This window comes from Rhinolophus sinicus, chromosome 2, assembly GCF_057876585.1.
Source record: "Rhinolophus sinicus isolate RSI-liver-muscle chromosome 2, RSI-T2T, whole genome shotgun sequence".
Taxonomy (NCBI): Eukaryota; Metazoa; Chordata; class Mammalia; order Chiroptera; family Rhinolophidae; genus Rhinolophus; species Rhinolophus sinicus.
In genome coordinates, this window is record NC_142502.1 from 28,404,473 (window position 1) to 28,426,930 (window position 22,458).

The window sequence follows — 22,458 nt, forward strand, 5'->3', positions numbered from 1 at the left end:
ATCTACTCTCTTAGCAACTTTCAAATAAACAATACAGTGTTGTTAACTATAGTCACCATGCTGTACATTACATCCCCAGGACGTACTTACTTTATAACTGGAAGTTTATAAGGTGGTACCTTATAAGTTTATAATGTGGTACCTTTCGACCACCCTCACCTGTTTTGCTCACCTGCCTCCACCTTCCCCATGGCATCTGGCAAGGACCAATCTGTTCTCTATATATCTGTTTGTGGTTTGTTTGTTTGTTTTTTGTTGTTGTTGTTAGATTCCATATATAAATGATATCATACAGTATTTGTCTTTATCTGATATATTTCACTTAGCATAATACCCTTAAGTTCCATCCATGTTGTTGCAAAAGGCAGAACTTCCTTATTTTTATGACTGAATAATATCCCATTGTGTGTATGTGTGTGTGTGTGTGTGCGTGTGTGTGTGTGTGACATTTTTTGTATTTTTTTTAATCCATGTATCTGTCTATGGACACTTAGATCATTTCCATGTCTTGGCCATTGTAAACAGAGCTGTAATAAGCATGGGGGTGCAGATACCTTTGTGAGGTAGTGATTTTATTTCCTTTGGATGTATATCCAGAAGAGGAATTGCTGGATCATATGGTAATTCTATTTTCAATTTTTTGAGGAACCTCCATACTGTTTTCCATAGTGGCTGCAGCAATTTACATTCTTACTGACAGTGCTCAAGTGTTCCCTTTCTCCATGTCCTCACGAGAACTTCTTATCTCTTGTTGTTTTTGATAATAGCCATTCTAACAGGTGTGAAGTGCTGTCTCACTGTGGTTTTGATTTAAATTTACCCAATGATTAGTGATTTTCATATATCTGCATCTATGTGCGTTTTTGGAAAAAATGTGTATGCAGATCCTTTGCCAATTTTTTAATCGGATTTTTAATTTATTTTTGCAATTGAGTTCTATGAGTTCTTTACATATTTTGGATATTGACCCCTTATCAGAAATCTGATGATTTGCAAATATTTACTCCCACTCTGAAGGTTGTTTTTTTGTTTTTGTTTTTCTTTTCATTGATGGTTTCCTTTGCTGTATACCGTGTTTCCCTGAAAATAAGACCTAGCTGGACAATCAACTCTAATGCGTCTTTTCGAGCAAATATTAATATAAGACCCGTTCTTATAGTAAAATAAGACCGGGTATAATATAATATAATATAATATAATATAATATAATATAATGTAATATAATACCAGATCTTATATGAATTTTTGCTCCAAAAGTTGCATTAGAGCTGATTGTCCAGCTAGGTCTTATTTTCAGGGAAACAGGGTAGAAGTATTTTAGTTTGATGAAGTCCCATTTGTTTATTTTTCCTTTTATTGCCTTTTGCTTTTAGTGTCAAATCCAAAAAGTCATTGCCAAGCCTCATGTCAGGGAGCTTATCTTCTGTGTTTTCTTCTAGAAGTTTTATCGTTTCAGGTCTTATGTTTAATCTTTTGCATGTGGCTATCCAGTTTTCCCAACACCATTTATTGAATGCACTGTCTTTTCCCCATTGTATATTGTTGTCTCCTCTATCATGAATTAATTGACCACATGCACATAGGTCTATTTCTGGGCTCTCTATTCTGTTCCATTGATCTATGTTTTTATGATTACTGTTTTGATGGCTTTGTAACATAGTTTAATATTTAAGCTTTTAAAGACTGCATTCTAGAGTAATCTCACTACACATTGAATCTATGGAAATCATTTTCTATTCAACTTCAAAGAGCAAAGAATTATAACCCCTGGGCCAAGTACAGCCCTAAGCCATGTATCCTTCTTCCACCTCATTTCCTGACTATCTACATATCTTTTATTTATTTTCAAATAGGTGATGGTTTTATTTTTCTTCCCAGGGATCTTGTTCAAAGAAAACATTGAACAGTTCAAAAATACATAAAGTAAAAAGTTAAAAAATTAAAGTCTGAATGTATATTCTTCTACATATTATTGTTTCTCTCTCTCTCTCTCTCTCTCTCTCTCTCTCTCTCTCTCTCTCTCTCACTTTTTAAAATGGTACCATAACACATATTTCATTTTGTAACTGGATTTCATATTTAATATATAGAAGACATCTTTGGATATCAATAATATATATCAATAATATAAATATTACATTTATATTACAGTATGGACACTACATGCTATCATGTACTGACTCATTTAATTCCTTCAACAAGCCTAAAAGGTAGATGCATTTCTGTTTTCCAGACAAGAAAACTGAGGCACAGAGAAATTGAGTTGTCCCAGATGATATGTGTATACGTGCTGTAGCTGAGCCTTGAATCCAGGCAGCCTGACTCCAGAGAGCACACTCTCAACCACCACACTGCTTCTACCGCTCAATTATCTTTGTTGATGCCACATTGCTACGTGTGTGCACATATCCTTAATGAATCTCATTAACAGATATTCATGTTTTTCCCAAACATTTGATATTTAAAGTAATATTGTGATATATATTATTTCAGCACATTGTCCAAGCATTTTCTTGGTATAGATTTCTACAGATGAAGTTGATGGGCTGGAAAGTGAGTACATTACACTTAAAAGTTTGCAGGAAGGCTGTGTCAATGGGTAGAACTGCCACACTCTAAAGTAGTGTCTATTCCTCCTTATACCTACCCCTGTCAGCACTGTGTATTACCATTCTTTCTCATATTGCCGTCTCCTAGGTGTCTGACAATGCTGAATTTTACCTGAGGCCTGTGATCTTGAAAAACAGTGATGGTTAAAGAAATCCTCATACATTTGTGTTCTGGGAAATGGATTATTGCAAAACACCACCCTTCCTCACATGGCATAGATAAGACTCAAGGAATTCCCTTCCTCTCCCACACCCATTTACCTATGACAAGGCCAGACAGACAAGGCCAAATTCCCATTCTTTCCCTAATAAATGATTAGCTAAACTTCTCATCTCTACAGGTCAATCAGAACAAAATGCTCGTTAACCAAACTTTCGTTTAGATTCTCTCCTTTCCTAAGGTGCCTGAACTTTGGTCCAGCCTCAGCCTGAGCCAGCAAATAGCCAGCCTCTCCTCCACAGCCCCACCATCCCCCATAGATTGGTCTCAGAGTAAAACATTTTCTGATCTTGTCATGTTCATTCATCCCAACTCACCCAATTCTTCCTCGTGTTGTTTACTCATCTCTATAAAAGAAAAATTTATTGACTCACTCACGAGACACCTGCAGATTTTATGGTCAAAGGATTATCCCCACTGCAACAGTCCCCTTCCCCCCGATTGCAATAACTTCCAAGTAGAGTCTCTCCTTACTAAATCCAGATTTGGTTTTTATTTGCTAGGTCAAAACAACAAAAACAAAACAGATTGTTTTATTTTACTTTTCGTTGTGTACTTTTGTGCACAAAGTGTGGTTATTGGCTATTTTGGTTCCTTCTCATACAGTTTATTAACCTCCTCAGCTTTGCTCAATCCCAGGTGACTTCAGCCACTTGTTCCCAGGAGACCCAACCACCAAAGACAGTCCAACACTCCTGGGTCTCTCAGGCTTTATACAATGAATTTGGGTTTCTGCAAAGCCTCCAACAAGTACCCTGAATGAGTCACACCAGTGCCAGTGTACAGTTCCAAACCAGTTTAATCCACCAAGACTCTGGCTTCTCCCACCTCTTTCCCCTGGAAGAATGTGCGGTTCTAAGTTTTGGATCTGGTTTTCCGAAAATGTGGGTAACACAACCTAAACATTTAGTGGAACTTACTGCCTGCCCCGTGGGGTAAATTTTGATCCATGAGCATCAAAAGAAGGAAGGGAAGCAAAAGTAAATACCTTTCCCTTCTCCCCTTTCTCTCACACCCCTCCAAGTTTTCTTCCAAGGAGCAGTGGTACAACAAGGTCAAGTTTTCTTCCAAGAACCGTGGTACTATGAGACCTAACTGGAAGGTGCCTCACGTCACTGGTCCTAAGACTAAGCCATGTTTTCTTGGTGATGTGTCACTGTGTATTTGCCCTCCCTCTTTTCCTGCCTCACTTCTCTCTTCACCTTGCTCTTGCTGCCCTAGAGTTACTGTAAAGCTTTAATATGGGGGGAGAGGGAATCGGAGAGATGTTGTTTAAGGGCATAAACTTGCAGCTAGTAGATTAATAAGTCCTGGAGATCTAATACACAGAGTAGTGATTATAAACAACAATACTGTATTATAGCCATCAAACTTGCTGTCAAAAAAATGATTAAAGAAAGCAATTTAGGTGACACAAACAAACTTTATTTAACATTTCATGAAGTGCACAGTCTCCTTTCAGAGAACTGCAAAATGGGGCAGAAAGCAGGAAGCTTTCATAGGATAAAGAATAAAGGACAAGGAAGAGAAAAATAGAAACTATCTGATTGGCTGGGACCACATAGCCAACCTTGTTTGTTGTGAGAAGGCCCAAAGTTGATTTGGCGTTTGGAGATTGACTGATGGGATAGACTGCGTTTCTGGTCAAGCGGAACATTTACAGGACATGAAAGTTATCTAAGTTTCAGTTTGCTGATGTGGCACCCTGGGCAGGAGTGGCGCCATCTTGGGCCTAGAAAGTTATTCCAATATTGCTAAGAGACTAGATCTTAATTATTTCCACCACAAAGAAGAAATGATAATGACCTGACATGATAGAGGTGTTATCTAATACAACAATGACAATCATATTGGAATATATAAATGTATCAAATCAACCTGGACACCTTAAATTTATACAATGTTATATGTCACTTATATTTCAGTTTTTTTAAAAAAAAACAACATTAGTATGTAAAATTTTGCCTTAGACCTTTATTTTTTAGGAAAGTTGGATTAACACTTCTGTGAATTCTCTACTCTGAGGTTTTGCTAATTTTTCCAGTGTGATGTCTTAGGTTGGTTTCTCAAGATGGAGACACTGAAGGGGGGAACAAGAGAAGTAGAGAAGTTGGGAAGAATATTCAGAGAAGGGGAATAAGGAAATGAGCAGAAGGAAAAGCTAAGAACATAGGCTATGCTGGAGACTAGCGTCAGTCCATCCCACAGAGAGTTCTGGAAGACAAGTTACACCACAGAGTTAGTTCGACTGCAAGTCCAGGATTGATGTCAATCGTTCATTGACTGAGTCAATGGGGTCAGGGAAGGTTGACTCCTGGATGGGGCAGCTCCTCCTGAGCCAAAGGCAGTCTCCAGAGATGGCAGCTGTGATTTGTTCTTAGCTCATACAGCAACTGTGGTTTGGTGACAATCACAGTTAAAGGAATCTGGTTGGGGAATCACTAGCGTCCACTGCATGAGATTTGTCTTTCTTATAAATGGTAAGAGGATGTAAACCTTCTGTATTAGAGCTTGCAGATATTTTCTTTTTATTTGCCATTCTTGTTCACTTTGTTTATGATTTTAATGAAGAAATTATAAAATTTTGTGTGAAGGGGATCAGAATATACCATCTAAAATATGCTACTTTGGCACAGAGATTATTTTAAGCTAAATATCTTTGAGATTCAACTGATGGGGTTGGGAAGCCTTCGCAAGCTTCTTTTATCTGACTAAAGGCAGCAACTTCTGGAAAATGAGGCTGCTGCAAAATTCCTCTTCAGAGAAGGTCTACTTTCAGAAGGGAGAACCCAAATAAAACCTACCCCAAATCTCTTCTCCAGGGAAGTTTTAAGACCACTCATACCTGTATAGACAAACATGATCACAAATTTCCTGTCTCCAGTCTGTTCTCCTAAAATCCTATTTGTCTTTCTTAGAGAAATCTATCTGTTTTTCCCAAAAGAAGGCTTTTCTTCTCCCTATTTTCCCACTATTTAGGTATATAAACATCATTTCTAATCATTTGACAAACCATCTGCTTCTTTAGTTGGCTCTTATACTCGTGCAAAATAAACCTTTTTATCCTGTTAATCTGTTCTTCGTTAGTTTCATTTGTAAGCCCCAGCTACTGAACCTAAGCGAATAGGGGAAATTTTATTTTTCCTCTCCTACGTGTGTTATAAATATAAATCAAAATCATTCTCTTAAGGTTTCCGCTTTCTTTGCCCTTTTCAGTCTAAGATAAGAAAACTCATTCAGGTAAAAGGAATATGACATAAGTTATAAACTTGGATCTACTCAAAGAAATGAAGAGATTCAGAAATGAAACATATGAAGGTAAAATAAATTTTTCTCTCGTTTTTAAATTGCTCTAAAAGATGGACGACATTTCACTAAAGAAGGCATATGGGTTTCAAATAAGCATATAAAAAGATGTTCAACATCATTATGGAAATGAAATTAAAACCGCAATGAGATGCCACTACATGCCTATTAGAATGCATAAAATTAAAAAAGAAAATCTAATAATATCAAATGGTGAAAAGGATTTAAAGCAACAGCAATTCCCCATTTATTGTTGTTGGGAATGAAAAATGATACAGCTAAATTGGAAACAATTTGGCAGTCTTTTAAACTTAAACATGTACAACCCAATAATCCCACTTCTAGATATTTACCCAAAGGAATTCAAAACTTATAATTTTATCAAAACCTGTATGCAAATATTTATAGAAGCTTTATTCATAATTTTTAAAAATGGAAACAATCAATAGGTGAATGTATAAACAATTTTACATCCAAATAATAGAATTACTTACTCAGCCATAAAAAGAAGAAACTGTTAATTTATACAACAATGTGGATTTGTCTTAAGTGCATGCTGCAAATGAAAGAAGTCAGGTCCAAAAGGCTACATATTGTATGATTCAATTTATATGACATTCTGGAAAAGGCAAAACTGTAGGGACAGAAAACCAAGGGTTGGGGGAGGAGTTGACTAAAGATACTACAAAAGGGGATTTTAGGCAGATGATACTGTTCTTGTTCTGTATGGTACTGGGGTGATGAATAGATGACTCCATGCATTTATCAAAATTCCATAGAATTGTATACCATAAAGAGGGAACTTTACTCAAACTGAAAAAAAAAAAATCAACCAGGTGTGCTTGGTGAATCCCACACGGAATGCAGACGATATGACAATTGAATTTGATTGCAATACAAACATGACTTCACTGATGGAAGTGGGGAAAAAATGCTGATCTCGGTAATTTGCAAAACATTGTAAGGCTAAAGACAAAAGAATTGTTCATAAACACTGTACTCAAGTTTTTCTCTCACCGGAGCGTGAGTTAGCAACTCTGAAACTACATTGTACAAGTTAGTAATTGAATTAGATAATGGGAGCTAGGTTCCTCACTGTTAGAGAGACGAAGTGAACAATAATGAAGCCGGGAAGGTTAGAATGAACCCTGTGAACTGGATTACAGTTGGAAATATCTATATGAACTCATATATATATATATATATACATATATATATATATATATATATATATACATACATATATATACACACACATATATATGCAGATAAAATTATAGATACATGTGTATACATGAGTTAATATACTTACATTTATTTCTTAGCTCTGTGCACTGAGAAGGCATAGAAGCAATTGACACCCCAGTAGCAATGAGAAAGCTAGAGTGCAGATCTTGGAATACAAATATCATTTTCCAGTCAAAGAAACAATGGCTTCATTGTAAAATGACTGATTTTAGAGCCAGAGCAGGGAAAATACAAGATAAGCCTGGAGCATCTTGTTGTACCAACAAGTAAGGAAGTGCTGGGGAAGAGAAGGGGAGGGAGGTGCTGTCAAAAGGACACAGGAGCCAACCTGAAAAAATTCCCAGTGATGGAGAGGCAACATACTACAACCTAAAGAGTAAAATAAATATCCATAAATCTACACTGATATAAATAAATGATTAAAACATAAATGAATTTGGGAGAAAAGACAAATATTCCCTACAGCAGAATTGAAGGAAATAGAAAGTCACCTTTAAAACACAACAGTAATAACTGCTGTAGACAAAATATGCTAATGAATGCTAATCAGTGGGCAAAACTTTAAGGAAATGTAGGTTATGTTCATGGCCTCCAAGTATCTCTCTCCCAATATTTATTTACTGTGGTAGTTTAAACATATGTCCATAAATTTTTTTACATTTTTTCATTCCAGAAGTGGAACTCAGTTCACTTCTAATGAATATAGTATGGAAATTGGAAAATGGTAACTTCACATTGGAGAAAACTCACAGACATCGTATTAACCAAGTGATCAAGGTTAAAAGCAGCAGTCATAGATCATGCAAATATCATGTACCACATGAAATGATATGATGAGAACACTTTACCTCCATGGTATTCTTTCCAAAAGTCTATGACCCCTTCTAATCACGTGAAAACATCAGGAAAACCTAATTTGAGAACATTCTACAAAATTCCTGACTAGTAGTCTTAAAAAAGTGTCCAGGTCATGAGAAAAAAGGAAAGACAGAAAACTGTCATAGATTGGAGGAAACCAAGAAAGCACGCTGTGTAAATACAACATGATATCCTAGATTGGATCCTGGAACAGAAAATCAACATTAATGGAGAACTAGTGAAATCCAAACCAAGTCATAGTTTAGTTGATATTACTTTACCAACATTATTATTATTATTTTTTTTTACTTTTAACAAATGCACCATGGTTATGGAAGATGTTAACATTAGAAGAATCTGTGTAAGGTGTGTATGAGAACTCTGTACTATCTTTGCAACTCTTCTGTAAGTCTATAATTATTGTAAAATAAAGAGTTTACTTTAAAATGAGGAGAGAGAGAGAACAGTCTAGTTAAAGGAGACTGCATGAGCAAAGCACAGAAATAAGATAACCTCTGGTGTGTGGTTGGACAGCTGGTGGGAGGAAGGGAGGAGCAGAAAGAGATAAAGTTCTTTAAACTTGCATATTCCAAGGCAAAAATTTTCATGCAGGGGAAGGCAGGATCCAGATCATGTAGGTCGTTATACTCGTATGTAAGGTGACCATATAACATCGCTTCTGAACTGGGACACTTTTGATAATGAAAGTGGGTGCTCTCTGCAAACAAGAGGCTGGGACAACAAGCATAGGCTGGGACTGTCCTAGAAAAACTGGACATATGATCACCTTATTTATATGCTATAATAAGGGGCTTGGACTTGATTTTGAGAGCAATGTTTTCCACAATGTATATTCTGCATGAACTTACAGCCATTAAGCATAAAAACATTCCACGGTCAAATGCATTTAGAAAATAGCAGGTTAAAGAAAGTTCTTTTTTTACTGAACCACTTCTCAGAGCCTATGATTTACAAACATGCACTCTGAATCTTCAAGAATGTATTATACCATGGGTTTCCAGACCTTTCTCCTTAGACACTCTTCCCTAATTCTTTTCCACAACCTATACAACCCAGCCAGAACCCCTGCTTTTTTGAAGGAGTGTTTTTTTGTTTGTTTGTTTGTTTGTTTTAAGGAGTACATTTGGGGGCATGTTGCAACCATGGGGATGGCGTGAAGCCTGGAGTGATGTTTTCAGATTTGTGCTTCAAATACCCAGTGGTGACTCAGAAGATAATAAAGTCAAGTACAACCTGAGGTAGAAATGCCAATGAGGAGGCTATTGAAGTGGATCCAGACACAGTGAGGGATAGAGAGTAGAGGGCACATATCAACAATATTTAGGAGGTAACATTAGAAATGAACATACCGACCATGGGTTAAATGTCCATGTAAGATTTCTGTGGGATGCCTATTTATTACCTCTGTGTTTAAAAATCAGAGCAACATCTGTTCTGTGCTTGACATATCACTAGGCACCTGTGTGGTCTCAGAAAGAAAACAAGCAGATTGCAGAGGGAGCTCGGAGGTGCTCCAAAATAATCATAACAAAACAACTCTTGTTTATTAGGTATTACTTTAGCTGACTTTTAATATAGCACAGATTTAAGAAAGTGTCTGTGTTTTCCTATTGTGTTTTAAATCAAAAACAAACTTTCAGAAGTCAATCTGTACCTCTCATTTATCAATAAATTCATTCTGCTTGGCCAGCATGCCCACCTCTTTCTATCGGTCCCTCTTTACAGAGGCAGAGTGTCAGTTGCTGCTTATTATCACACTTGCAGTGTAGTTTTCTTCAATAAAGATGAGAAATGGAAAATATCTCTTGCTCCCATTTCTCTGTTAAAAGTAGAAAAATGAAAGATAAACTGAAAGATTCTTGTGTTTCTTATCCCTGGCTGACCTTACTTATGTATGATATGATTATGTATGTGTAATACCAAACAACCTAAAATTGGCTCAGGTGGTACCAATTCAAAATACTGTTGTTTTTTTCCCCGCCTAAGTGTGTCTGGACTTTTGATGTTCTGATGATCTTTTCAGAAAATAGTGTTGCCTTAATATAAGCAAAGGCCAAGCCAATCTATCTTCTACTTAATTTGGTGAGGTATTTCTTTCACCTGAAGAAACTGATGCTTTTTCTCTAACAATGACATTATGTTTGAATATTATTATAACACTCTGTTCTTTTCAAACCATATGAAAAATGTGTCCTGTCCTTCAAGGATGCTTGGAATGATTTGTACAAGCTGTGAAAACTTGTCTACTAAATGAGCACATAAAGGTGACTCTTCACTTATTTTCCATTGTTCCTGCTAGGATTGTGCATTTGTGTCCCCCACCCCACCCCCTTTTTTTTTTTACTGGAGCTGTGAATATGGTCTACTGCAGAGTAAAGGGTTAGGAAACAAGACAGGCATGAGCTGATGGGGCGGGCTGAAGACATGCATCTAGAGAGTAGAGAGGCCGGCGTCACCCGATAAAGAAGACAGCTGCCCTCCATTCCCTCCACGTTTTTTGCACGCAAGCTAAGGCGTTCACCATCTGTATGTCAGGCCTCAAAAAATACTTCCCATGCAATTTTGCTGATACCCCCATTCCTTTGCTTAGAACGAGGGGGCGGGAGAGGACCGCGGTCACTCATCCCGCGGCCAATTGGAGGGAAGCGAGCCCCGCCTCCTTCCTGGGTTGTACTGCGGGCATGCGCAGTGGGCGTCCTACCTCCAGCACCCTTCAGTTTAGAATCGTATCTGGGGGCTCTGGGGCCTTTGGGTGCCCGTGGCCGGAGCAGGAGGAGAAAGCCGAGGAAGTTGGGGTAAGCGGAACCTGGGGGAGGGAGGGTGACTGGCCGGGAGTCCGGAGGCGCAGTGTCCCAGCGGCTGCCGCGCCTCCTTGTTTGTGCGGGATGTCAGGTGGCCGCCGCCCTGCGCTTTGCTGCAGGCGTTCCGGAGGCGGAGGGCGGGCGCTCCCCCGCTCTGGGAACCCCCGCCGCTCCCCACGCCCCCCGGCCCGGCGCGGGTGCGCGGCGGGGTCAGGCGGCGCGGCCGGAAGGCCCCGCCAGTCCGGCCAGCCCGGCGCCGGCAGCCTGGCCGCCTCCCCCGGCCGCCACTCGGGCGCGCGGTGCCGCGGTCCCCCGGGCGCACCTGCGGGCTGCGCGCACCCGTGCGGAACCCGCCTGGGAGCCGACTCCGGCTGCTGCTCAGGAATCCAGGAATCCAGCTTCGGCCTCGAGCAGAAGACGAGTTGACCGCTTCCTCTTTTTAACTCACGGATTTAGAAAACACATTTTAAAGTTCTCTTCCCGGATCTAGAGGAACTGAAAACATATGGCTGTAGTAAAGGAACCATATACGTTTATGCAGGGGCTCACTGTTGATTTTCTGTTTGGCTTGATAACGCTAACTTGATCTTCTCAGTACATGTCATTAATTGCTTTATATAAAGATCTTTAATAATACATAAAATATTTCGAGATACCTCCCCCTCTTGTTTTTCAGGTTTTCTTTAAATTCAAACGTGGAGGAAAAAAATAACATTGCTTTTCTGGTCAAATGCTATCTTTTTATTCTCTCAAGTGTCTTGTATTTGCTTGGCTCTTACTTACGTTCATTTTTGTTTCATTCCGGTAAATGTATATCTATAAACCTGCACAGAATCTGAAAGAAAAGGAAATGATCATGAAGTACTGTTCTGTTCAGTAATTCTGGGGGTGCACGTTTCTTCTGAGGGGTGGCTTGAGCCTCACCCAGGCATAAACTGATAGCAAGGTTACACTGTGCATTGTGATGTGACCAGGCCTCTGCTTTACAGGCCACTTTGAGAAGTTTGTCTCAAACTACTTGTGACAAGTTAAGAATGATGCTCTAGTTTCAAAGTTTCTGTAGAAGTTAATATGATACCGTGTTAACTCATTCACGTCTGCATCATTTTTCTTCAGCTATTTTACTTTGGCTGCTCCCCATACCAAGTCAAACCTAGCTTTGGTTAGGGTTACAAACTTTATCCAAGTGCTGGTGGTTGAAAAATGTGTAAAACCTGAAGTAAGTCTGAGCAAAGTTTGCCGTGATTCTATTTAATTTGGAAATTTAGTGTATGGAAGGATGAAAAATAATCCTTTGTATTGTGAACTAAAGCCAAATAATATAATATTTTAACAGAGAGAAGAGCTGAGATAAAGAACGTGGTTAATCTAGTTGATCTAGAGAATGCTCAGGTCCGTAGAGTAATCACCCTTCCATTCATGGGACATCTGCCATGCACCTGACACTGAATTCCAAGGTTCTCTCTCTCATTTATATTCCAGAGGTGGGGATAGATAATAAGCAGTATACTAATTAGATCATTTTAAATGGTGATTAGCACTATGATACAGTAAGTTAGAGAGATCAACAGATGGTGCCAGAGGGGGTGACATCTCACTTCAGATGGGAGTGGTCACCGAAGGCTTCCCTAGCATGTGATGAGACCTTGCTGGGAAAAAATGAGCCAGTCACATGGAGGTCATGGGAAGAGTTATCTAGGGATAGGAAATAGCACCAAACACAGGCCTCAAGGAAGCAATTAGCCTGGGACTTTCAGGATCTGAAAGAACGTGCTGAAATTCAGTGTCTTAGAGATAGGGATATTTACCCTCAAACTCGTTGTGTGTTTTTAGGAAATAGGTACCTTTATTCAGTCATTCTACAAATATTTATTAAGCACCTATTATGTAGCCAGGTACTGAGAATACAGCAGTCAACAAAATAGACTGCCTGTCCCTCATTAGTTGGTTTATAGAAAGACCTTTAAAAACACATAAAATATTTCAAGATGCCTCTTCTTGTTTTTTAGGTTATTACTTTCTTTAAATTCAGATATAAAGAAAAAAAAACATTGCTTTTTCTGTCAAATGCTACATTTTGACAAATATGTTTTCACACTTTGGGACATGAGGTGGAGGGAAAGCCAGTTCTTTACGCTGGTCCTCATGCTTAAGAAAGTGAAACTGACTTTTTCTGTGGCTTTTGTATAGATGTATTTGTGTATATGGATGGAGGGCCCATCTAAGAGAGTACATAAATAAGAAAAGGAACATTTCCTCATTCACTGTTTGTGTTGGCTGTGTGCCAGTTTTTCTAGAGCTCTGGTTGATAGAAGGAAAGGAAAAAGAAAAATGTCATTGAGCCAGCAGAAAATGGTCTCAATCCATGCAGTAGAATATTATTTGGCAATAAAAGGAATGAAGTATTGATTCATTTTGCAATACGGATGGAATCTGAAAACATGCTAAGAGAAAGAAGCCAGTGTACAAAAGAACATGTGTTACATAATTCCATTCAAATGAAATGTGCAGAATAGGCAAACCTATGAAGACATAAAGTAGATTAGTGGTTGCCTACAGCTCGGAAGGTTGGAGAGAAAGGGGAAGTAACTGCTAATGGGTATGGGCTTCATTTTTAGGGTAATGAAATGTTCTAAATGTGATGTGATAGTTGCATAACTTTGTGAATATTTTCAAACTCCATTGGACTGTACACTTTAAATTGGTGAGTCGCATGATATGTGAATTATATTTCACTAAAGCTCTAAAAAAAAACGAAAAGATGCAGGATTTAGAAATCCAGTTGGTGGTTTGTAGGATGCTTGGGATAGTGTTGGTCTCATTGAATCCCCAGGTCCAGCCTTGTTCTGTGTGAGTCCCAGCACTTCAGGTGGCTGCAGGCCCAAGTCCAAGGCTACCTGAAAGGAAGTTTATTCCTGCCACTCTGCCGCAGTGATTCTGCTGTTTGAGTTGAGGTTTGATCTTCCTCTTTTATGAAGTTGGTTTGGGGTCTGTAGGTCTTGATGAGGTCCAGAAGACTCATTGGACTTGTGAATTGATGAAGGAGAGTGGAGAGCATCTAAAAGTGCCCAGGAATTCCAGGGCTGCCAGGCACATTCCACGATGCACCAGAATTTCAGGCATGGAACCAGTACTGTTTACCCATCTTAACAGTCAACTGTTGCACCTTCTGCCAGCACTGACCCTTGGAACAAAGACACCTATTTCCTGGTGGCCTCTTCTCCCCTACCAGAAATCTCCAGTGGTTTCTTATCGCAACGTATTCAAACCAAACCTAGCATCCAGGGCTCGCCCTATTCTGTGACATTAGCTTTGTGTGGTAGCCAAGTATGGGTAGCTTTGGAACCAGAGCCCTGGGATTGAGTCCCACCTGCACCTGGTGGGTGGGTTGGGTTACCTTTCCAGTTACTTAATCTTTAAAAGCCACAGAATTTGTTTATCATTAAAACAGTTTATTGGCTACTACCTACTTTAAAGGGGAGATTTAAAAAATGTAACTAGACAATCCATGTGAAATGCTTTTCACTTCACCGATGTGCAATAAATGTTAGGTCATCCCTCTCTCCTTTCTGTGTTGTGTCTCACTTGCCCCAGCCATGAATCATCTGATGCAGGGTTGACTGGGAACTTTGACACCCCGTGGTTGCCCTGTCCACGTGTTCTGGGTATATCCACCCCGGGCTTTATGTCTTTGTCACCAGTCATACTCAGGTATCCAAGTCTTATATTTTTGTTTCATAAGTGTTTTTAGATAGCGACAATAGTGATATTTCCTTTTCACACTCCCTGTCATTTCCGCCTAGCACGTGACCTTTTACTGATTTGTGTTGCTTCTGTTGTTCTTACATTATTAACTTTATTCTTTCTCCTAAGTGATAAACTTGATTTGGGAAGATACTTTATCTTTGTTGTTTTGTTTATTTGCTTACAGCTCCCAAGTGCTTCTTTGAATGGTGGGCAGGTAGCAGACTCGTAGCAGAGTTGGATTACAAGTTGACCTCCTACAACTTTGCAGTATTCCGTGCACACTCAGTGAAAAGATGGTGTAGGAATAGTTGAAATTCTTTGTTGGGCATGGTCGTATACATAGGACACCCCTTTTCATCCTGTCTTTGCAAACTGAATGGTGTGGGATGGATTGAGGAAGAAAAGAATTTCATTGTACCCCTCCCGATAGCAGTATCCCAGCGTAGCTTCCTGTCCTAAGACACTGGCTTCCGGACGAGGAATATTGTTCTCCTTGCTCTGTCAGGAAGGTATATGTGTGATGAGCATTTTACAGGGCATTCCTTTTTTTTTCCCTCACTTGTTGACTTTGCTCTTTCAAATTTGACCTTCTTTCCCATTAAAATTACACATCCATTAATCATATGTTCCTGAGCTGTTCCTACGTGTGTTAAAGTAGATACAGTAGTGAAATTTCTCAGGATAGCCTGAAGTCTGTTTTCCTTTTAATAAATATTTAAATACCTGTCTGTGCCAGGAATTGTTTTCAATGTTAAATGTTGGAGAAAGATAAATGGCATGTGGGGCCTGCCTTATAGTTGCTCGCAGTTTAAAGAGAAAATATAGAAACAATTAAAACTATACACAGAAAAGGGACTTAATAACTCTTCCTTAGAGAGATCAGAGAAGTTCAAAAGGAGTGTACAATTTGAACCATATTTTGTTTTAACATGTTTAACTCAGTTCTGTCCTTTAGAGTTTAGGTTTTTTTGATAGACATAAGCATTTTACTATTTGTTGTGCCCCTTTGATAGATTTCTACCCTGTTGGTTAGTCAAGTTTGTACTTGTGACTTCCCAAATTGACTATGGAAAGTGTAAGCCAGTAACTAAAAATACAATTATGTGACTTTTCTTTTATATTACGTAGGTGACTGCTTAGCAAACTGCGCAGCCCATCAACATCTGATGAAATTAGTGCACAAGCAAATCAACCATGTCTTACACTCCAGGAATTGTTGGTGACTCCACCCAGCTGGCCCAGCGTATCTCTTCCAATATCCAGAAGATCACACAATGTTGTGAGTTGAGTTTTCAATTGACTTCACTGTTTGTTATCAATTCTTAACTGAACTTGGTGGCGATTTATAAAAGGACAACTACTGGGAGAGGGAGGAGCGTTTCTCTAAACAGATTTTAAAAGGCTAGAACTCTTTGGAATGAATATAAGAATTGATTACATGAGAAGAGATAACACTTAACTGCGTTTTTCTTTAGAGCATCAGGCACATAATAGCACACAATTTCATTAATGCAATTAAGATTTTAAAAGGTTCATACTTATGTTTGCTTTAAAGGTATCTGGTTCTAGATGAGAGTAGTGAGACTTGTTGACTTAATCTCATAGTTTTGGAACTGGGAAGCACTATCAAAATTTTAAAGAACATATGTTTATTAAAAATAAAATCTGACTGGATATGGTTTAGACTAATTTTGTAAAGGGTAAATATATGGCACATTATTAAGGAGCAGGGAAGAACTAAGGAGGGGGCATTTTTATCTATTGAGGCAGTTATACAAGATAACTACTCTCTGGATTCCCCATAAATCATCCTCTGCTACAACTGTCAAAGACAGAATACTAGTAGACTGATCCCATGTGGTGTTTTATTAGAAATTATTACTCCTCAGAATATACATAAGAATACAAAAAAAAGTCACTGTAGCAGATTTGAGCCTGAGGATTTTGTTTTACTTTATTTTTATTTTTTTTTTTGTTCCTGAATCACACCTAATCAGAGACCTAGATGGTTCTAGTCATCTTGTGGTCAGTATTTTGGCCCTCTGGGCATTACATGCACTCTTTTAGAGTGTTAGTATAGTGTCATTCTTCAGTTTGCTTCTTTAAGCCTCCTCTCTTTACCAAGATGCTAACACCCTGAGGAAATAAGGAACGTTTTCAGATAACCAAAGTGTATTTCTTTATCTAATCAACTTCCCAACAGTTATTACTCTCCGTGAATGATTTAAATGAGATGTCAGTGTGTTTTGGGACAAAGGGAGTAAAATTAAATTACAGGTGGTTCTAAAAACACGCCACTGTGCACAGCTGTGTAAAATAACCCTTATTCTTATTCGGGTTAATTCTTTTTGTTTTCTTTGGCTGTTCTTAGAGGAGGAAGGCAGTGAATAGAGGCGTCCTGTTGTCCACAGCGGGGACTATAAGAATAGTACCTCAAGGATTGTTCCCATTAGTCCCGGGCCACCAGCACTGGCTCCCCTCTGTCCTTCTGGCTTCACACCTGTTCTGAGGATAGCCACAAGGGCCTCTTCTTTTTGTAGCTCCCTTGCTGCTACTTAGAAATAGTGCTGGTCTGCCTCAGGCTACCTGTGCATAAAGCAAGAGAGCTTATAATTTTAATACACCTGTGTGGGAAATCGGGACTGTTAAGTAAGAAAAGAGGCCAAGAGACCTTCTTCCAAAGAATAGGGCAGGCCTCCTCCAGCGAAATGGTGTCAGAAGTTTTGGGAAGAAGGAGAAATAGCTGTGTGTGCGGAGGTGATAGAGACAGACTGTGGTGGTCAGATACTCCTCAAGTCTGTTATTAAGAGTTTTAAACACAGGAATCAGGCTTCAGACTCGGTGAGTCTTGATTTTGACAGTCTGTGTTTATTCATGCCACAAATAATTTACTGAGCACCTCTACTTGCTAGTCACCATTCCAGACCCTGGGAATCCAGCAGTAAACAAGATCCCCGTGGCTCTGTTCTCCTGTAGTTTGCAGTGTAAGGAGAAACAGAGGGTAAAAAGAATAAAGTAGTTAATGAACAACATAATTTCCTCTGAAGAAAATAAAATATGAGAGCAAGAGAGTGGGGGAAGCTGCCTTCACTTAGATGGTGCCCTGAGTGAGGATGAGAAGGGGCTGGGAAAGAGCGTTCAGATGAAGGCCACAGCGTTCAGATGGACTGCTTTTTAATAAAAAAAGCAGTCCAGAGGAGCTTGGTATGTTCAGAAAATAGAAAGCAAAAAGTAAAATAAAAAATCCAGTGTGGCTGAAACACAGCACTTCAGGCAAGCGTGGCCAGGAATGAAATCAGCACACAGGCTGAGCAGATCACCTAGAGCCTTGGAGGCCACACAGGGAGTTTAGCTTTCACTCTGAGAGGCAGGAGGAGACCTAATCAGATCTGCACCTTGAAAAGGTTACTTTGCCCGCTGCTTTGGGGAACTAGAAGGGCTACACGCTAGCCATCACAGGGGTCTGATGAGAGAGATGGCAGCTTGCACCAGGGTGGTAGCAGTGAGGACAGAAATGACGGATGCTCTTTGGAAGCAGAGGCAGCAGGACTTCCTGTTGAATGTGGGTGGACTGGGAGAGAGGAGTCCAGCACGACTGCATGGTTTTTGCACTGAGCAGCCAAGTGGGTGGTGGTGAGTGTGTACTCAGATGGGAAGGTCTGCGCTTCAGGAGAAGTGAGGAGAGTTTTGCTTTGGCCAAGAACTTTTTTTTTTGAGTTGAAAAGTAAAATTCTTCATTTAACCCCCAACTCTTCCCATGCCAGTTCCCACCCCAAAGGTAAACACTAATTACAGTTTAGTAGATATCTATAATTTGTATATATATGTTAGGTTGTATTACCTTTTTTTTTTAATTATTTTTTTTACTATTGGTTTCAGGTGTACAAAACAATGTAATAGTTAGACATTTACACCCCTCCCCCAATCTACTACCCCTCTGACATCCTATATAGCTGTTGCAGTTCCACTGACTCTATTCCTATGCTGTACTCCACATCCTGTGACTATATATATATTAATTATAGTTGCCATTCATTATTATTCAGCTTCAGCTTCAGGTGTACAGTGCAGTGGTCAGGCACTTCTACCACCTATGAAGTGGTCTCCCTAACAAATACCATTTGATCTCACTTATATGTGGAATCTAAAGAATAGAATAAATGAACAAACTAATCAGAAACAGTCTCAGAGACATAGGGGAAAAACTGAGGGTTGCTAGGTGGGAGGCAGGTGGGGAGGAGGGAGAAGGTGAGGGTATGAGAAAGCACAAATTGATAACTACAAGATTGCCACAGGGATATGAAAGACAATTTGGGGGAATATACTCAATAATGTACAGATTTTCTAGGGCATCCGATGGACACTTGGCCAAGTGAATTTTGAGATGTTTTTTAAACATCTAAGTGAAGATGTCAAACATCTGTTTTAGATACATGAAGTAAGAGATCAGTGTGTCCTCAGAATAGAAATGGCATTTAAAACCATGGGTATAAAATAATAACAAAAGAGTGAATAAATAGAAGAGGGCTGGAGTATTAAAAAATGTAGAGGTCAGGAAGGCCGGAAGAGAGCAGAATAAAGAGTCAGAGCAATGACCAGTGAGATAACAAGAAAATCAGGATACGATAGATTTCCAGAGAGCAAAAAAAATAAATAAATAAAAATAGTGTTTCAAGACTGAAGGAGGCATCACCTACGTCTATTGTTGCTCACAGACTAAGATACAAGCAGAGTATTGGATCAAGCGAACTGCTGACTTTGAAAAGTGTGGTCTCATATCCATGTTCCAAGTGTAGATGGAGAAAAAGAGGAAGAAGGACCAACCCGTTTCATGTAAAGAGAATTCCCAGAAGCCTGTTGACCTCTGCTTATATGATTGACCAGAATTGATGTGGTCATATGGCCACACCTCGCTGCGGGAAGGCTGGATTGCAATGTGCTCACTAAGATTGGGGGTTGTTGCTTCATTTGAGAGAGAAGGGGAATCAATACTTAGTAGGCAGCTGGTAGATTCTGCCATGGAAGTAGAAAGAGGGTGAAAGAAAGGGTTGCATTTTTCCACCACAAAAAGGCGATTCTAGTGAGTATACGTATTTGTAATAGAAATGTCTCGAAGGCTAGAGGGGAAGGGGAATGGATCTTTAGTGTCTGCTTCTCCTTTCATCCACTGTGCAGAGTCCTGTGGTGTAGACAGCGAACATGGTGTGTGAAGATGGGGAGTTCCTGTCTGAATGGACTATTTGTAAACAAAACAGCAGACAAAAGCCCTGGATAGAGAATGGGAAGGAAGGCTGATGGAAATTTATGGAAAGGAGAGAAAGTGATTGCTTGTAGTTTTGACAAGGTTGAGTATTCATTTGAGATCTGGGGACATGAATTTAGTGAAACCAGTCATCACTGTATATTTTTCCTAATTCTGAGATTCAGTGTCTAAATGAAGGGAAGTTTAGATTTACATAGACTTAGTTACTGTTAAAAATTTAACCTAGTATCCAGTGTGTGTCACTGATACGGGCTGTGAAGATATCACATGGAAGTGAAAGGCAGAAGTGTGAAATTTCAGTTCACTTTTCCCCCCATCTGGTAATGCTAATAATACTGGATGTGATTGAATAAAATGGTACTTGGCACCACATTTAGGTGCTCTCTTCACGCTACATTTGCATATTTGAATTTGTGTCTGTACAAATGACCTAGTTTTACAAAAGAAATCTAAAGGGAGGGTGTAAGTAAGGTAATAATACCCTGTAGTTAGAACATGTGCGTCTGTTCAACTAGAGCTAAAGTCTTTCTGATCACTGCAGTGGGAAGTTTATTTTCATGTTAGTTTTGATACAGATCAATGAAAACTTGCAAAATATTGAGTTGTATGGTTTAGTTTATACCAAAAAAGAAAATAGCAATCAAAAAGATTTTTGATTCTTGGAGAAACCCAAGGATAACATTTAGTAAAATTGGAGAATTGGAGTTTGGGGGGTATTTTTATTGTCGTTTTTTTTAACTAGTATTATATTCTGGCAGTTCTGGTTTGCAAAGAATAGTATAAATGAAAGAAAATGTACTTAAACTTTTTTTCGTTAAACTGCTTTTTGTTAAAAATATAGTCTTACCAATTTGCTTTACCAGCGAAGTATTTAAACCATATTACAGTAATGTAATTTATATCAAACAAAACATTTAAAGAGGAATACTTAAGCATAAAATATATTAGACAGAAAAAAAGATTACATTAAAATGACTTTTTAAGAATAAGGAAGAAATAGGTATAACAAACTGGAACTTTATTAGGGATTTCTCTGTGGAGCATTTAAAATGATTAAAACAATGTCTTTCTCCAGAGAGAAAGTGTCCTGTAGACTCTGTCATGGAGTCAGCAGGGGATTTATGCGCCTGGGGCTCCATCCTTTGCCCGGGGCATAGGCGGTATTCTGTTCCTGGCCTCAGCATGGCATCCAGTCTTTCTCAACCCAGTGCTCTAGGCACCCATTCCCAGTGGACTGGAGTTGGCATGTAAATTAAACTGTTTGTTATCCCAGGTCTAGAAAACCATCATACACCAAAGAAATGCTTCGATTTAATTCTCAAGCTCTGGCTTGAGATGTTCGAAAGGAACATTTTTGTTAGCAGTATGTATCTGGAAATGAGACATACACCCATTTCCTCTTTATCATCTGTATTTTCTTTGAGACAGACTCTTACCAGTGATGTATATAGTAGTACAAACATAAGCGAGCCTTTGTGGGCTGACATGGCTAAGCCTGTTCTTTAACGTAAACCAGAGGAGGGTATTTTCAAGGGGCCATTCCTCTTCGCACAAACACAAACAAGAGCGGAAAATGTATTCAGGACAAGAAGACACACAGACAGAACTCATGTTTTTGATAGAAGCAGAGTAAATCTGTTGAACTCCATCACATAATTCAAGATGTTTTTTTAACTTTTAAAAAAGGATGTATTTTTAGATATACAGTAGTACACCAATTGTTAGTGTATAGCTCAGTGAATTATCTGTTACAACACCACACATGTCAATAAATTGAACAGAAATTACAAGACCCCTGAAGCCCTCCTCATGCTTATTCCCTTTCCCTCCATGCTCACGAAAGGTAATGTGTCCTGACTTCTAACATCATCAGTGATTAATTATCGAATAGAATCAAGTAATATGTTTTATATTGGACTTCTTTCTCGTTATGTTGGTGCAATTCATCCATGTTGTATGTAGCTGTTGGTCATTTGTTTTCATTACTGTATAATATTCCACATTCAGACATAGCATAATCTCTTCATTCTTTCTACAGTTGATGGACATTTGGATCTGTTTTCGTTTTTTGTTATTATGAACAATGCTGAATATTCTTGTACCTTTTCTTTGTCTCGTGTGTACCTAGGAACTGGGTCGCTGGGTCATAGGATATGTGTATGTTCAGCTATAGTAGATACAGCTATGCAGTTACCTGAAGTAGTTGTACCAGCTTATACTTTCACCAGTCGGTGTATCAGAGTTTGTATTGGCTCCAATTGCTTGCCAACATTTGGCATTTACGTTTTTGCATTTTACCAATTTTAGCCATAGTTGTAGCTCATAGTGATTTATATTGCAATTTCCTGACTTGAATCAGACTTTTCAGACTATCGCTGAATTAGG

General features: G+C 39.0%; 1 protein-coding gene across 2 annotated transcripts in view; it reads left to right on the plus strand.

Moving 5' to 3' along the window:
- Positions 1 to 10,925: 10,925 nt before the first annotated feature.
- The window catches only part of STX7 (syntaxin 7), a 39,420-nt gene continuing 27,887 nt past the window's right edge, over positions 10,926 to 22,458 (plus strand). For both annotated transcript variants that reach the window (XM_019729370.3, XM_019729369.3), the window contains exons 1-2: positions 10,926 to 11,057; positions 15,939 to 16,089. In XM_019729370.3, the coding sequence (XP_019584929.3) occupies positions 16,005 to 16,089 (85 nt within the window). In that variant the 5' untranslated portion in view covers positions 10,926 to 11,057; positions 15,939 to 16,004. The remainder of the gene's footprint in view (positions 11,058 to 15,938; positions 16,090 to 22,458) is intronic.